Source organism: Anabrus simplex, chromosome 3, assembly GCF_040414725.1.
Source record: "Anabrus simplex isolate iqAnaSimp1 chromosome 3, ASM4041472v1, whole genome shotgun sequence".
Classification (NCBI taxonomy): domain Eukaryota; kingdom Metazoa; phylum Arthropoda; class Insecta; order Orthoptera; family Tettigoniidae; genus Anabrus; species Anabrus simplex.
In genome coordinates this window covers 449713753-449731330 of record NC_090267.1, presented here as the reverse complement: position 1 = coordinate 449731330, position 17578 = coordinate 449713753, and the positions used below count along the sequence as shown (strand labels likewise).

The following is a 17578-nucleotide window of genomic DNA, read 5'->3' as shown; positions in this document are numbered from 1 at the left end:
ACTGTGGACATAGTAACCTGAAACAGTTCATTAAAGGCAAGCCTATTAGATTCGGGTACAAGTTATGGGCCCTGTGTAGATCTAGTGTGCACTGTTTAAATTTCAATCTGTTTTATGGAAAGAATCAGGCTGAGGGTGAAAGACTGGATATGTTACTGAGGTCCCGTGTTTTTCTGAACACGATAGAGTATGTGAACAATCCTAGGAGTCACATAGTGTTCTTTGACAACAAATTTTTCACTAACAGAGACCTTCTGATTCATCTCTGATGTTTATATATAGAGGGAAAGGTATTGTAAGGGAGAATCAAAATCAAAAATCAAAATCTCTTTATTTGCAAATGAGGTGTCTACCTCGGTGGCAAATGGTACACTAAAATACATTATTGTCAAGCACTAAATATTAAATTAACAAGAGAAAAAAAATTTCCTATAATACAATATTATACAATTTACGCTAACAATGTTTTCTATTAAACACACAGCTCATCCTTAATAAATTTATATTGTTTACAAAATTCTACTTATAATATCTCCTGTACTACTTACAAATATAGTCAACTGATATACAGTATGTGGAATTACTTCAAATGATAGTATACAACTGGTATAAGATTAATATTTACATTGCATTTATTTATTTACTTTTTTTTTACCCGTTCTGGATCCTAAGTAGCATAACGACCTGCTGCGTCTTAACCAGAGCCCCTTTTGCCACCACTTTTCAGAGTTCCTGAAGGGCCTTCACAGCTACCGTAGTGGTCCCAGGGCCCTCGAAGTCCCCACTGTACTTCACCCCTACAGGCAGTCCCCTACTTTGGCTGTCCAAACTCCTTAGACCAGGGGATGGAATTAATTTATTCACACACATTTTTTTAAATTTTATTTACAATAACCTGCACTGGTCGAATGCCCTCTAACACTTCATTTATTTTCTCTGTTGCTGTTTATTCTCTTCTTGAATATCTGTACAGATTTTGGAAAAGGATCAAACACTACCCCTGGTAAACTGTTCCACTCCTTCACACCCTTCCCAATGAATGAAAATTTACCCCAATCGCTTCTGCTAAAATTCCTTCTAATTTTACATTTGTGGTCAGTCCTGCCGATATAATTATTTTCCAACTGAAGCCTCTCACGGATATCTCCCCATGCTTCTTCTCCTGTATAGGCTCTATATAATCCTATAAGTCTAGTTTTCTCCCTTCTCTTACTTAAAGTTTCCCACCCAAGTTCCTTTAACATTTCTGATACACTACTCTTTCTCCTGAAATCCCCTGTTACAAATCTTGCTGCTTTCCTCTGCACACTATCTATTTCTTTTATTAGGTATTCTTGGTGAGGATTCCAAACACTGTTTGCATATTCCAATAATGGACGAACCATACTCAAGTAACTTTTTTCTTTTAATTCTTTGTTGCATCCTTTAAGTAGCCTCATTATGACATGTAACGATCTGTATGCTTTCCCAACAATGTCATCAATATGACCCTTCCAGTGCAAATTACTTTCAAATCTCACACCTAAGTATTTGCACTTGCCATCTTTTGGGATAACTACCTCATCCAAAGTATATTCAAATTCAGTTTTAAAGCTCCTGTTTGTAAAAGTTGTAACAGTTGATTTGCCTCCATTAACCTTCATATTATTTTCTTCAACCCATTGTTGGATACTTTCAAGGTCCCTTTGTAATTCTGAACAATCCTCAATGTTGTTTATTTCCCTATAAACAATTATGTCATCTGTATACAATCTTATTTTTGATGTTATATTGTTCCCTAAATCATTTGCGTATATTAAGAAAAGTAACGGACCGATTATACTACCCTGTGCAATTCCCTTCCAAACTTTCTCTTCCTGAGATACATTATTTCCTACTTTGACTTTCTGAACCCTTGAATTTAGAAATGTTTTTATCCAACGTGTAACCCTTACGTCCAATCCTATTCCCTCCAATTTCTTTAATAACATTCCATGTTCCACTCTATCAAAGGCTTTGGAAAGATCTATGGCTATGCAATCTAACTGACCTCCTGAATCCAACTGATCTGATATGTCCTGCTGAAATCCCACCAGTTGTGCCTCACAAGAAAATGTCTTTCTAAATCCATACTGGCTCCTCATGAACCAATTTTTATCATCAGGTAATAGGTGTCTGTCCTTTGAAATGAGTAAGGAGCAGAAGAAAAACCTAGAACCTATTGCCAAAATTGCAATGTGACACTCTGCATACAATGTTTCAATGTGTACCAAAAGGAGTTGATGTATTGTATATGACTGCTGTCATGTAAGACAATAGAGCTTGGAGACTTGATATATTTAACGCCCAACTTTCTCATAAGAGGATGGGTATTATCTGCTTAACTATGACAATTATCCTAAACGTTTCCTAATAGATGATATGTCTTAACACTTTTAAACATTTCTGATTACAAATCTCTTTTTAAAAAAATATAATAATTTGGGCATTAATGGCTTAACAGTTTACGCTTTCACAACCAGCATTTCAATTAATATAAAAGAAATTCTTTTCCATACTTGTAGGTCATAGTCTTATTTCTATAGACACATGGATTTCTAAGATACACCCATACAATACGACTTTAGAGGAAGTCTACAACATTAGCCATTCTTGGATGCTTATTACACACACGTTACCAATATACAAGTCAGAACATGAAAATACAGGACAAACCCTCAAGTTACATAACAGCACTAGTAACTCCCAGTTGACTGCCAAGCAAGACGTATGTTCCAGATGTTTCAGGACAACAGCTGGAGGGAGGAGGGGCTATTCAAGGCAAGGCACAGTGACCATTGTCATAGTTGATTTTAACTGTCTTGGGAGCTGATTTCCTCAGATCAAGTATGGGTACATCAGTCAACTTGACAGCATGTGGAACACCGTAAGTCTACGTCACTCATGATTAGCACTGCTACATGAGAAATACCATGATTCTTGCGTTCGTAGTGATAAGTACCATTATGAGGGGCTGTTGACCTGCATTTTAGACCCCTTTAGACAACAAGCATCATAAATTCAGGATTGTGCTTTGAAAGCAGCCCCTTGGTCAATATATTTATTGGTTTAAGATAGTTTCTGGGAAGGTGAGGCATTGCGGGTCAAATCCACTGATTGTTTTAAGTTCATAATCATTGTTGATTGTTTTTTTTTTTTTTTTTAACTATTCAGTGGATTAATTTTGGAATATTATTTTTAACTTTCAATATTGCAAGTTGGATCTGCTGATTATTTTAAATTCATGTTTATCCATTCATTCTTCATCACAACGTTTCGAATTCTGGTCAGTGGATGAGTTTTGGACTTTTAAATTGTCATTACATTTTGTCTCATTCTGTACCATTAGGGGCCAATGACCTTTAAACAACAAGCATTATCATCAACAAAGTACACCTCAATGTCTTCAAACATCAACAACACTGTTTAATCCAGAAGAAGAACAAAATAATTTAACAGACTGGAAGTTTCACATCTAAGATACCAAAACATTTGGTGAAGGTGATGATAGTTATCGTTTTAGTCCAAACTTCAAGATCATTGATCTCATGATAATTATAGTACGCAAACCTTTTCTTGATACCTGAGCTCCCTAGTGCTGAATCGGATCTGGGTATCAAGAAAAGGTTCACGTACTATAGCTGTCCATCATATATCATTATTTAGCTACACCATAGCAATCATGTAGACAAATATGATCAAAACATGTATAAATTCTTTATAGAGAAGATCCACTACCTACAAACAGAATCTGTAAAACAAGTTGCACATATAAAAAATTTAAGCTATCAAATTATATTACTGTATATTATATTCTAAGATATCAACTCAAAATTTAAGGCCTTCCATGAAGTTCCACTGCCTGTCATCACTGTTAAAACATAATTCTTTGAATCATCAGTCCATAGACTGGTTTCATGCAGCCCTCCATGTCACCCTATTATGTGCTGACCTGTCCATTGCTACATAACTACTACAGCCTACATCTACTCTAATCAGTTTGTCATATTCATACCTTGGTCTACCCCTGCCATTCTTACTGCCTACACTTAACTCATAAACTAACTGAACAAGTCCCGGGTGTCTTAAGATGTGTCCTATCATTCTATCCATTCTTCTCTTCAAATTTTGCCAAATAGTTCTCCTCTCACTAATATATGAATTAATCTTGGCATTGTTCCATGTAACTTTCTTTCATACCCCTCAGTTGGCCAACCAGATCCATGTTATGAACAAAATATTATCTTTAACAAACCACATTCTTATGATTCAAGCAGTAAGATGTTCCCCGATGAGATAAATCACAACATTTATTACATCTTTAGGATATTATGAGATGTCAAATGAACATAATTTTAATATGGAAAATTTGAATTGTAACTACTGCTATTTATGGAATAAACCATTATATTTTTATTTCATGTTCCATTATATTTTAAGACTGAGTTTTATAATTTATTCTTTTTTTTTTTTACGTCAGATCGATAAGATAGGTCTTATGGTGACGATGGGATAGGAAAGCCCCAGCATTTTCCTGGTGTGAAAATGGGAAATTGCAGAACATAATTGTTTTAAGGAACACAATATGTGAATATATTTGTCAATTTTAGATTATGTGGCTGAAGGTAACCTAGGTTCAGGTTGAAACTAGCCCCATAAAATGTGATGTTTACATAGTTACATTAATAAAATGTATTTATTAGGTGGATTTTATTTTTCTTCTAATTGCTCCTCTCACTAATTTGATTCAGTATTTCTTCATTCGTGATTTGATCTACCCATCTCAGCTTCAGCTTCTTCTCTAACACCACATTTGAACAGCTTCTGTTCTCTTACTTTCTGAACTATTTATCGTCCATGTTTCATTTCCATACAATGCCACTCTCCAGATGAAAGTCTTCAAAAATATCAAAATATCAATGTTTGAAGTGAGCAAATTTCTTTTCTTAAGAAAGGCCTTCCTTGCTTGTGCTAGTATGCATTTTATGCCCTTGTTACTTCTGCCATTGTTAGTTATTCTACTAACCAAGTAACAATATTAGTCAACTTTCTTTAAAACTTAATTTCGTAATGTAATCTAATATTTCCTGCATCACCTGATTTTGTTTGACTGCATTCCATTACTTTTGTTTTGGATTTATTTATTTTTATCTTGTACTCCTTCTCCAAGACTGTGCCCAAACCAATGAGCAATTTCTCCAGATCTTCTGCAGTCTCATATAAAATAACAATCATCATCATCAATTTACAGTTTTCTGGGTACTGTTGGTGAGCCTCTTCCACTCTGTCCTATTGAGATATGTTCTGTTGTGAATGACGTCCTCCAGTGTCCTTCCCCGATCAGCAATGTCTATCTTTACGATGTCCATCCAGTGAGTTCTTGGTCTTCCCACCATCCATTTTCCTGCCACATGTCTCTCCAAGTTAACATAAACTGTCCTTGTTGGCACCATCCTCATTATATGCCTGAACCACCTCAGTCTGGACATGCTGACGTGATCAAAGTGAGGGTGCAGGTTTCGATACAATAGGTATGATGTACTGATTGAACATCATCAGCTTTGATTTTGTTTAGGATACCAGAGGAGTGTTTGTACTTGCTGGTAGAGGTGAGATCTCTTCTAGACTGTATTTGCTACCTCCTTTGTGGCAAATCCCCCAAGTTTTGATTACCTCTCCTTTGATTGTGATTTCCTAATGGAAATTCTAAATTCCCATGAAGGGAATTAGATATTTTTCCACCAATAGAGCATATCAAAAATCAGATCAAAAATCAGATGTAAGGCTTTTCAGGCGTTTTCTCTATTTACCACTCTAATGAGTCTAGTGTCAGACCTAAGACAAAACGCTGGTTAATAGAGCAAATGCCTGAAAAGCCTTACATCTGACTTTTGATCTGATTTTTGTGATTTCCTTTCTAAATTCCTCCTTCAGTTTCTTTACCACCTGTTCTATATAAACATTGAAAAGGAGAAGGGAAAAACTGCAGCCTTGTATTGCTGCTTTCTGGATTGCCAATTATTTTTCATAACTTTTCATTCTTATCACTGCAGACTTATTTTTGTAAAGATCGTAGATAATTATTATTGATTTAAGTCCACTAAGGAGCGCTGATGACTAGTTCTTCCTCGATGCTCTTCTTCGTTCCCAATATCTCTTGAGCCCTGCTGATAATTTCTCCCTTCTCTCCTGTGAAAGGGGCTTCCAACTTCTAGGAACTCTAGGTGGTGGGGTCCAAGACTGTACCATAGTACAAAATTTGGAACGATCTTCTATATCAATGTCTGAAATCCCAGCCGAATCCAAGTCCCTCTGTACTTCATTAAGCCACAAGCTTCCAGTCTTGTAGCTTTTAACCAAAGAAAAGATCTTCTTGGTAAGCCTGTTGCTGTCCATTCATTGTAGGTGTCCGTATAACTTAAGCCTCCTACGTCGTATGCTGGTATTGGCTGATTCTAACTGTCGATACAGCCCAGAGTTCGATTTAAGTCTGTAGGTTCCATCTGGGAGCAATCTCGGTCCATGAATTTTCCTGAGGATACGTCTTTCGGCTTTCTCTAGATCATCCATGGTGCCTTTTTTGTTCATCAGGAGGGTCTCTGAGGCGTACAAAAACTGTGGTCTGACAACAGTTTTGTAATGACAGATCTTAGCATTTTTCGAAATGCACCTCTTATTATAATGGTTGTGGGATAGTTGGTACGCTGCATTGAGTTTGTTACACCTTTCTAGGATGGATGTACCGTCTCTACCATTGGGGTGGACCCATTCACCAAGATAGCGTAAGCGATTGACTTTCCCAATCGTTCCATGTATGATCGTCAAAGGGGGGTTTCCGGGATGCCGAGTCTCAAAATACTTAGTTTTGTCGTATGATATGTGTAAACCTGCCCTCACCGCTATCTCGTGCAGGGCTTCAATAGCAATGACAGCATCCTTAGAGTTGTTGGTTAGGATTGCAATGTCATCTGCGAATGCTAGGCATCTGATCTCAATCTTTCGGGTCCTGGCTCCAATGGTAAATGGTTTGATTTCTAGATTCCTTAGTGTACATTCCCAGTTCTTGATGACTTTATCAAGCACTAGATTAAACAGAATGGGTGAGAGCCCATCACCCTGTCGTACTCCAGTTTTTATCTTGAAACTCCGAGATAGTTCTCCCTTAAACTTCACCTTAGATGTTGTATCCGTAAGATTCTGTTGGATGAGGGTGTGTGTGTTGTAATCAACACCTCATTCTTGCAGTACGGAGAAGAGTGTCTGGCGGTCGATGGAATCATAAGCTTTTTTAAAGTCGATGAAAACCACAGCGATGTTCATACTCCTTACTTGTTTTAGTTGGAGAATGGTTTTTAGGTTGAAGATCTGCTCGGTACAGGACCGTCCCCGCCAAAATCCTCCTTGATATTCACCAATCGTTCGATCACATTGGCTTTCTACATTGTCCAGTAAAATCCTTGACAGCACTTTGTATGCTACTGACAGCAGAGATATCCCTCGGTAGTTGTTGACATCACTGCGGTCACCTTTTTTATGTAAAGGGTGTATGATAGCTGATTTCCAGTCATCAGGGATCCTGCCAGTCTCCCAGCAGTCGATCAAGATCTGATGAATGGCCTCTGTGATCGTATTTCCACCTGCTTTTAGAGCTTCCGCAATGATGCCATCTTCCCCGGGTGCCTTGCAGTTCTTAAGATGTCCGATGGCATTAGCAACTTGCTGCTTTGTTGGTGGGTTAGATGGGAGGTGTATCTCTGGAGGGTCTTCAACAGGTAATCTTTCCGTGGGCTCTTCGCAATTGAGCAGCTGCTCAAAGTAGTTTGCCAAAAGTTCCACGTTCCGGCGGTTACAGGTGACCAACTCCCCGTCCGTATTCTTAAAGTGAAGACATTGTGGTTTATAACCCGAGAGTTCCTCTTTGAAGGCCCGATAAAAGTTTCTGGTGTTGTACATTTTGAATTCTTCATCTAACTTCTCCAGTCTTGACCGATCGTAAGATCTTTTCACACGTCTGATGGTCTTACTCGACAGTTTCCGCATCATTCTGAAATTTTCCCAGTCTTTCTTTTGTTTAGTCGAGTACCACTTCGTCCACGCTGCGGCGCGCTCATCAACTGCAAGATCGCACTCAGTATTGCACCATCTATGTCGTCTCTTCCTTCGAGGTTGTCCGAGGTTATTGGTCGTTTTGCATATGGTGGAGTTCAGTTGGTTCCAGTCTTTCATATCTTTCTGCAAGATGTCAGTTGCAAAACGTTCTTTATTCTCCGACAGGAATTGGGGATCAATCCTTAGTGGAACTGTGGTAGAAGGTATATTTCGTTTGGGCAGTAATCTGGTCTTTATTTGTGCGAAGAAATGATCAGAATCAACATTCCAACCTTTACAAACTCTGACATTCATGATCTCTTACCTGCATTTTACACTGATTGCAACATGATCGATTTGAAATGATCCTATAGCTGCGTTCGGTGATTGCTAGGTGGTCTGGTATTTTGGCTTTCTGGGGAAAACTGTGGACATGATCTTCAACTGATATAATCTACACAGTTCAATTAAGCACTTGCCGTTGGTGTTTGTTCATCTATGTGCTGTGTAAGGCCCCGGTATATCTTGGTACTGTCGTTCTTTTCCCAGTTGAGCATTGAAGTCACCTACGAGTATTTTGACATGGTGACCAGGGATCTTACCGATCTCGTCTTCTAGCATCTGCCAGAAACTTTGGGCCTTTTCAGAGTTCTTCTTATTGTCATCATTAACTGGAGCATGTGCATTTACAATAGAGTATCCCTTGTTGCCACATCTTAGAGATAACACAGAGATGCGTTCGCTAGCTGATGTAAATCCAATGACAGAATCCATTATATCACGTCGTACTAAAAAAGCTGTACCAAAAACGCTGGAGCCATGTGTGTTCTTAGACGCTGGTTTCCCCTTGATTACTCTATAACCTTCTGACTCAAAAGCTACATCATCAGTAAATCGGGTTTCTTGGACTGCTCTTATTGCAATTTTGCGCTTATGCAGGATGTCGGTCAATTGCTTGAGTTTTTCGGTCTTACAGAGGGTTTGAATATTGATGGTTCCAAAGTGTGTGACAGTTTTGCGTCTCAATAGGTTGGTGATATTGGGGAACTCCGACATTCCCCGCACGATGAGGTCAGGCTCCCCAGAATCCGAAGGCCTGAATGCACCACCATTGGTGACGGGAGATTGGATACTCCCTGGGGTAGTGACATCTGCGTCGTTGTTTATCATCGTATGCGAACTAGTAAAGAAATTTACTAGGGGTGAAGACTAAACGCCTTCAGGGTTGGCCACTCCGAATCTTATTCAGGAGTGTTGATTACAATGGGGTCGCCACTCCCAAAGGCATTTTAGAGCTACTGCCAGCAATTATTTAGGCCGCCCCTCACATGGGGAACAGACGCCCTTGCAGCCGCCCCTGTCATGGGAAACAGACGCTGCTGATGCCAAGCGTACTTATATTATTCCCTAAGCACTGGGCTGCCTCTTTCGCAATCTCCACCATTCAGAAGTCCATCTTCTCTGCTGTAGATTCCGTTGAGGGCTTCACTCATAACCCTGAGCTGGGACCCTTACCAGATGCTACACACTGGGTCAGTGTGCTCTGGGACTCACATACTCCCAATCACCTTCAGAACTGCAAATAGCTTGGTCTAATCAACACAACTGAATGCCTTTTCTATATATATGAATGCCATCCATGTGGGCTTGTCCTTCTTAATTCGATCCTCTAAGATCAGACATGAAGTCAGGATTGCTTCACGTGTTCCTACATTTTTTCTGAGGCCAAACTGATCTTCTCCCAACTCGGCTTCAACTTCTCTCCATTCTTCTGTAAAAATAAGTGTTAAAACTTTGCAGACATGAGATACCAAACTGATGGTGCAGTAGTTTTCACACTTGTCAGCACCTGCTTTCTTCAGAAAAGATATAACAACAATCTGTCTAAAATCAGATGGGATTTCTCCTGTATCATACATCTTACACACTAAATCTCACTGTGTTGGTTTCTCTTAATTCAGTAATTCTGAGGCTATGTCATCAATTCCAGGTGCTTTGTTTTAGGTTTCTCAAAGCTCTATTGAAGTCTGACTTCAAAATTAGGTCTTCCATTTCATGAGCATCCACAGCCTCTTCTCGTTCCAGAACCTTACCATCTACTTCTTTCCTTTCATACCATTGTTTAATATATACCTGCCATCTTTCTGCTTTGTGGTTTTCCATCAGAGATCTTAATATTCATAAACCTAATTTTTCTTCCTCCAAAGGTTTCCTTGATTTTCCTGTTTATAACATCTACACTTCTTACAACCATACAACCTTCAACATCTTTGTTTGTACTTCTCTTTTAGCCATTCTTCCTTACCTGTCCTGCACTCTCTATCTACGTTATTCTGTAAATACCTGTATTCTTTTCTACCCTCCTCATTTTTGGCATTCTTGTATTTTTACCATTTGTCAATCAGGTCTAATATCTCCCAAATTATGAACATTGTCTTACTGTTATTACAATAATATATACGAAGATTTTTAAAAGCTCTCATGATCATTTGGAAGAAATTTTAATTTTATATCTTTTTTTTCAAAATGTGTTATCCTTTCTGTAGGAAGCAGGATATATAAAATCACAGAAACAGCATTTATTTAATTTATTTAATTTGGAGTTGTACATTGTCCCTTGGTAAAAGTTATTTTCAGAAAATATCAATGAAAAAATTATGCCATTTCTCAGCATTGATGAATATAATATTAAATGTTTGGTCTTTGTGTCCATAGATATGTCAGTGGTATGGCTCCTTCCAGAACAGAATCGTGTGCCTCCAGATTCAGGTATCTACGAATGCCCAGTGTATAAAACACTCACTCGAGCTGGAACTTTGTCAACTACGGGGCATTCAACAAATTATGTTGTAGCTATTGAAATACCTAGTTCTCAATCCCAGACTCACTGGATCAAGAGAGGTGTAGCTCTCATATGTGCTCTGGATTACTAGTGAACAGAATACATCCCAGAGATATTTATTATCCTGCCAAATGACATAGATATTACAAGAGATAATGATAAAGTATGTATTGTTTTAAATATGTGATGAAAATATTATGTTAATTTATGTTTGATAGTTCATAACTGTTTTAGCTCAAAATTGTTTCTTTTAATGTACTGTACTTTTCATATTCAATGAATATACTTTACCTAATAAAGAAATGAATTAAGTATGGAAAAATCATTTCTGCATAATTAATATTCATTAGATTATTTACAACCTAAACTCCCCTAACTCGACTTATTTATGCTTCTATGGTGTGGCACCAACGCCAAACATGAACACCATTGGCAGCTACCACGGTAAACACGCTGCTTCTTTTCACCCCCTGCGTGTGCGTGCACGAAACTCGTTGACAGTCAACGTCCGCCTCTTTATTATACATCGCTAGATTCAGCAACCAGTTGTACAGTACCTCTGTGTAATGTGCCTGGATCTCGAGAGATAGTGAAGAGTGAATGATATTCTATTAGCCTCTATGAAAATGTTTCTCAAATCTACAGAATGACATCAAAACATGCAAGCCTTCGAACTCTTAGAAAGGCCACAGCTACTCAGTGGCAGTAATATTTGTGATGGATCATCGTATTGTAAAGATACATGGAACAGGTATTGCCGGCAAATTTTTGACGGGTTCTTGTCGATATTATGATGCCAATTTTAAGTTAATGGTTATGAAATGATGAATTATTGTACAGCTGCGAGAAAATATGACATAGGCCTAACTAAAACCAATATTCACCATTATTGTGAAGACAAAGACGGCTTAAAAAATGCATTCAGTGGCCCGCAACAAGGACACTTTAAAAAAGTTGAAGATGAAATTGTGAGGTATGTGCACTAAAAGTGCAAGGGCGGAATGGCCTTACCATGGCTCAATAAACTCGTTCATTGACCTTCAACATCTGTGTCGTTATTAGACCTATTCATTGCTAGCCGCTCAAGTCGGCCAAATCCGGCAAGCGAGATGTGCATGTAGCAGCAGGCGGTTATACCTGATGCTGAGTAAAAGTAACAGTTTTATAGACGGCTTGAATATTTTCATGATGGATCGTCATATTGTAGAGACAGGTGGAACAGGTATTACCAGGAAATTTTCAACGGGTTCTCTTTGATATTATGCCAATTTTAAGTTAAAGGTTGTTAAACCCACGGAAAAAAAGAAAATTTGTGCAGCCGCAAAAAAATACGACATAACTAAAGCCAATGTTCGGCGTTGGCGTGAAGAAAACGATAGTCTATTACCCTCTACGAAAATGTTTCTCAAATCCGCAGAATGGCATCAAAACATGCGAGCCTTTGAACTCTTAGAAAGGTCAAGGCTACTCCATGGCAGAGTTATAATGCATCTACTGTACCTGATGCTGAGTAAAATTAAGTTACTCTGTAGACAGCAGGAATATTTTCGTGATGGATCACGTATTGCAAAGATACATGGAACAGGTATCGCAGGCAAAGAAGAAAGGAATTCATGTGATTTTATAAAGCACTTTTTAAGCCTGATTAATTTTTTTGAAGGAAGAAGTGGGGGTTGTCTTGCATTCAAAGTCGTCTTGGATTCGGAGAAATTTGGTATGTAGGTGTATTGGTTCAAACTTTCCTTTTTCAGTTTTCTCATACAGTATAATTGAAGGCCTAATCATTTAGATTTTTAAAAACCATATGTGACACAGTGAATATTTAATTTTTATGACCGCAGTGTACCCAAATTTTCAACACATTAGGTCGCGCATAGTCCATATGGAAGAGATATTAAATACCGTACAGAACAAAAATGGCAAACCGGACACCACTAGGATCTGAACCCACAACCTCTTGATTTTGAACTTTGTATCTGTATTGCCCTGAAAAAAGAAAAGGAAAAGGAAGTTTTTTGTTTTACATCCGTCCTAAATGCTAGTTCTTGACAGATGATGGGGTGTCTGAATTTTGTCCCACAGGAGTTCTTAAATGTGCCAGAACCCAATGACATTGAATTGTTACCTTTACGAAAAGGCCACCGACCTGAGCTGGATTTGAACCAACAAACTTGGACTCAGAAAGCCAACGACTAGCCAACTGAGGGTTGTTAAATTACTCTATGTTTTGTGTTGTATATTATGGTAATAGCATATGACAGGCCTTTCCACTGAAACAAGGATGATTGTGGTTACAAACAGGATAAATCATAATTACTGTACATTATTAATCTGTAACTAGCCACCAGAGATTTACAGGTTCCTTATACCAATATATTCAGGAGGTATCCCTGAATAACCTCTGAAAGATTTTCTGTGGAGTTCGGGTTCACCCTGCATGAGAACTTCAATATTTTGAAGTGTGGAATAATTAAGAAATCTTGGACTAATGGAGAAATGTCGTTATGGACAAAAAGTTCAAGAATGAGGTAGCAGAATTGGATCCAGTTAACCCTCAAAGGTCAAAACCCGAATTAATCTAGCAGTACTGTGTGGTACCAGCTGGAGGCATGAACTGAATCTGAGAATGAGATTTACCCAGTAGTGAACCTACTTGAAAGAGCTTGTTTGAGCTTTATCTGAGCCCAGTGAGCTCAGTTAGGCAGACTCTCCAGGCAACACCAAAACACTGCAAGCAAAATAAGCATTAAGGCTCATGGGTCCGCTACGGCCCAAGCTCAAATATACAGTGCTATCAAATTAAGTTGTTCACTTTGCCAACTTCAATGTTATTTCTTTTTACGTCACACCGACACAGATAGGTCTTATGGCAATGATGGGACAGGAAAGGGCTAGGAGTGGGAAGGAAACAGCTGTGGCCTTAATTGAGGTACATTTGCCTGGTGGGAAGATGGTAAACCACAGAAAACCATCTTCAGGGCTGCCGACAGTGGGGTTCGAACCTACTATCTCCCGAATACTGGATACTGGCCGCACTTAAGCGACTGCAGCTATCGAGCTCAGTCAATGGCTTTTCATTGAGCAACAGAAATAAAAGAAATTTTGGTACTGTTGTCCAGTAAATTTCTTAAACATTGCCAATGTTTCTATGAGTAAAAAGCGCAATTTGCAACAGTGCTCTAGCTAACAATTTTCAGCTTGGTGGTCAAAAACTTTATTCTTGTTCCAACTAGGCTTGAACTCATTGCAAGCTCAGTTAGTTCAATCAGTCTCAAATGCTCGAGTGAGTTTATCTGAGCAAATTGAGGTTGGTTAGGCTCATTGGGCTCCGAGCCTGTTCGTAACTCCATTGCCAGGGTCCACAGCAGGTTCACGAGCTTGTTTGATAACCTGAGTGGTTAGGGAGACAATGCAAGCCGCAAGCAAGGATAAGCAAACACAGAGCCCCATTCCGCGCTCAATACCATCTCTACTACAAGCACACATACATTAATATTATCCAGACACTCAATTTTCAAGCAAGGAAGTTATGTTCTCACCCTTTTTTTGGCTGTATAATAATGGAGCAAGTTGGCTGTATGAGTCAGTATTGCTGACTTCACCATTTTCTAAAAACATCACCTACAATGTGCTTATTACTCGGCAACAACGGAGATTGCTGATCGCTTGAAGTAAGTTTGCATATTATTGCTTCATTTTACTTTCACCTAAATTGTAGTTATCGAATATTATCACTGGTACATTTACTTGACTGCCTGCATTATGTTAGTATAGAGTGCTTCATAAAAAGAGTATGAGTTTGCATGTCAACAGTGCCATACAGTCCCATGTGAATTAATCAGAACAATGGAATTTTTTTCATTATTTTCCCAATGGTTAACAGTGTGCTACACATGACTTATTCTTAACTCCCGCAATCTCAACATGCTGTTTGTACTGCTATTCAGTGTTGTTTAATTTGTGTGGCAATTGTTGTGGATAAAAGCAGTACTTATTTTGAAGTGAGTCACTTGGGAGTATTTTTGAGCTGGTGGTAATGGATATGACTCCCAGGAAGTGCACTGCTATTACAGCATTAGCTCAGAATACTTCTACGACACAAAGAGAATTACCTACTAAATTTAGTGTCAGTGTAGGCACTATAAATAGAATTATTCAATGGTACAAACAAATTGGATCAATTTCACCAAAGTAAATGGAGAACTGTGGCAGGAAAAAGAAAACAATGCCAACTGAAGAGAGTTTTCTCCTCAGGAGAAATAAATGAAACCCTAGGCTAACTCCTGTGGACTTGGCACATGAATTGGTGGAAAGGGGAGTGAATCTGCACATTTCTAATGTTTGCATAGACTTCTGTTACCTGGAAGGAAAGCCTGCAAACCTGTAAAAGAACACCTTCTAACAGGAGAAATTCCCAAGAAATGTCTTTTATGGGCACATAGTCATCAAGAGTGAACAATGGAACACTGGAAGACAGTACTTTTCTCTGATGAGAATTATTTTCAAGTGCAGGGGCAGATGGTTCAATACGTGCGCCGAGCGAATAATAAGGCAACAACTTCACATCATTTGCAAAAAACCATAAAACACCCCATGCAGAAGATGTTTTGGGGTATTTCATACATGAAGGATTGGGACCCTTAGTGCCAGTTGAAGGGATGATGAAATCTGACCTGTACATCTAAATACTGCAAAGAAGAGTGGTTTCTGAACTGCAGAAAAGGTTTCCAGATGGTGACAGAATTTTTCAGCAAGATCTGGCTCTATGCCATACTTCAAAGAAAGTGAAAAAAAAAAATTCAGTGGGAACAATATTTCTGTTTTAGAGTGGCCAGGGAACTCTCCTGACATAAATCCCATAGAAAATTTGTAGGCTATTTGCAAAAGGAGACTACCAAAACTTGACTGTTGCACCAAAGTATGCATGATAGAGTCTCTAATTAAAGTGTGGTTTCATGATGATGAAATGAAAAATACGTGCTCAAAGCTTGTAGAATCAATTGCCAAATTGTGTGAAAAACTTATAAAACACAAAGGAGGACATATTAGATGTTAGAAGGTATTCAAGGTATGTATTATGTAAATAAATGAAAAGTGTGTCCTTTATTGCCACGTTCCAATTAATTTTCACGGGATTGTATTGTACCGCTAAGTTAATACCATGTCTCTTCAATTGTGTTTTAAGTGGCTAATAATAGAATTGTGATAGTTTCATTGTCCTTCAACATATACAAATATGGCTTCTCGATTATCATTAAAAATTGCTTACATAATAAATACCGATAAGGTAAATTATTAAAAAATTAACATTATGTTATCAATTTAATTTTTAGTCCAGGAATCTCTAAATCATCACCCTGTACTTGAATGAGTAACTTTGTTTAGTGAGGAACGAGTTAAGAAAACCTTGATATTTTGCTTTCAATCTCTACTCTACATGAAAGCATCAGTCCCACTGTCGGCACCACTGAAGATGGTTTTCCGTCATGAGTCTGTAGTGGTGATAGGTGTGGTGGTAGTGGTGGTGGTAGCTGGGACGATGGAAGAATAAGATGATGTCAACGGCGGTGTAGCAGTTGAAGACAGAGCAGGCGCTGGGTCCATCAGCAGGGTGGGACGACGTGAAGTATATATATAGTCCGGTCTAGGGAAGTGCAGTGGTGATGCCATTTTCGAAGAGACCAGGTTGGAGTGGATCGAGGACGTAAGTGAATATAGCCGACTTCCAATTGTGGTGTCAGCCTTTGTGCTTTGAGCTCGGCAAGCTACGAGTTATAGATGAGGCGTCACCCCAGCCGAAAAAAATACAGAATCGATGTGTATTCTATGGTTGTCGTCTATGGACCTTGTATTCACGGCTTAGTGATCGTACGGTGCTGTGATATTACCACGATTATATGAGACTGGAATTCTACTATATTTGAAGTATTGGATGAATAAAACTTCGTATCTCATGGACTCTGATAAATTATGCCCAAGAACTGTGAATTCATTGCCTACTGGCCATCTATTCTGTCTATACGAGGAGAAGTGATCCTTCGTCACATAGTTTTACTGTGTGTTATTATTACTAATGGTATAATTGCACTGCGGACAGCTACGCGTACTCTTACGCTATCTATGAGACTGAATTGCTACTACAGTGTGTGTCTGGACAGTGCCCACCAGGGTGAGTATCAGCCTAGTCCGTGTCGCTCCTAGCGGGGAGCTTGGTAGTGCAGGAGTCTACGCTTGGTGGTGGTTGAAGGGAGACGTTACCTCCCAGCTATGGCTTACATTACCACTGCCAATACTATGTGTCTGCAGACTGGTATAGGGTGATGCCCTTAAACCTTCCCATCTGGGGAATTATTATTTTTTTAGTGTAAATTTGTTATATAGTACTTATTGTGTAAATATGTAGTTGTAAGAATGTGAATATCTTAAGTTTATTTCTTACTGGTGAATTGTAGTGATAGTTCGGAATACGGTTGCCTTACCAAGGCACATATGGATTAAAGTAAGTACGCCCTATCATTTTCCTTGTACTCATATTTCTTTGTGCAAGTTGTTATATGATCGTGCGCGTGTCCTTTGTGATTTTTAAATATAACTTAGTTTTGTGGTAAGGCGTCATGTTTCAAGTGCGTT

At 38.6% G+C, this 17578-nt stretch overlaps 1 protein-coding gene across 1 annotated transcript in view; it reads left to right on the top strand.

Annotated features, from left to right (window-relative positions):
• The window catches only part of LOC136866853 (dynein axonemal heavy chain 1), a 1878455-nt gene extending 1867279 nt beyond the window's left edge, over positions 1 to 11176 (top strand). Inside the window, exon 39 of the mRNA XM_068226864.1 lies at positions 10822 to 11176. Within this exon, the coding sequence (XP_068082965.1) occupies positions 10822 to 11039 (218 nt within the window). The 3' untranslated portion in view covers positions 11040 to 11176. The remainder of the gene's footprint in view (positions 1 to 10821) is intronic.
• The last annotated feature ends 6402 nt before the right edge of the window (positions 11177 to 17578 follow it).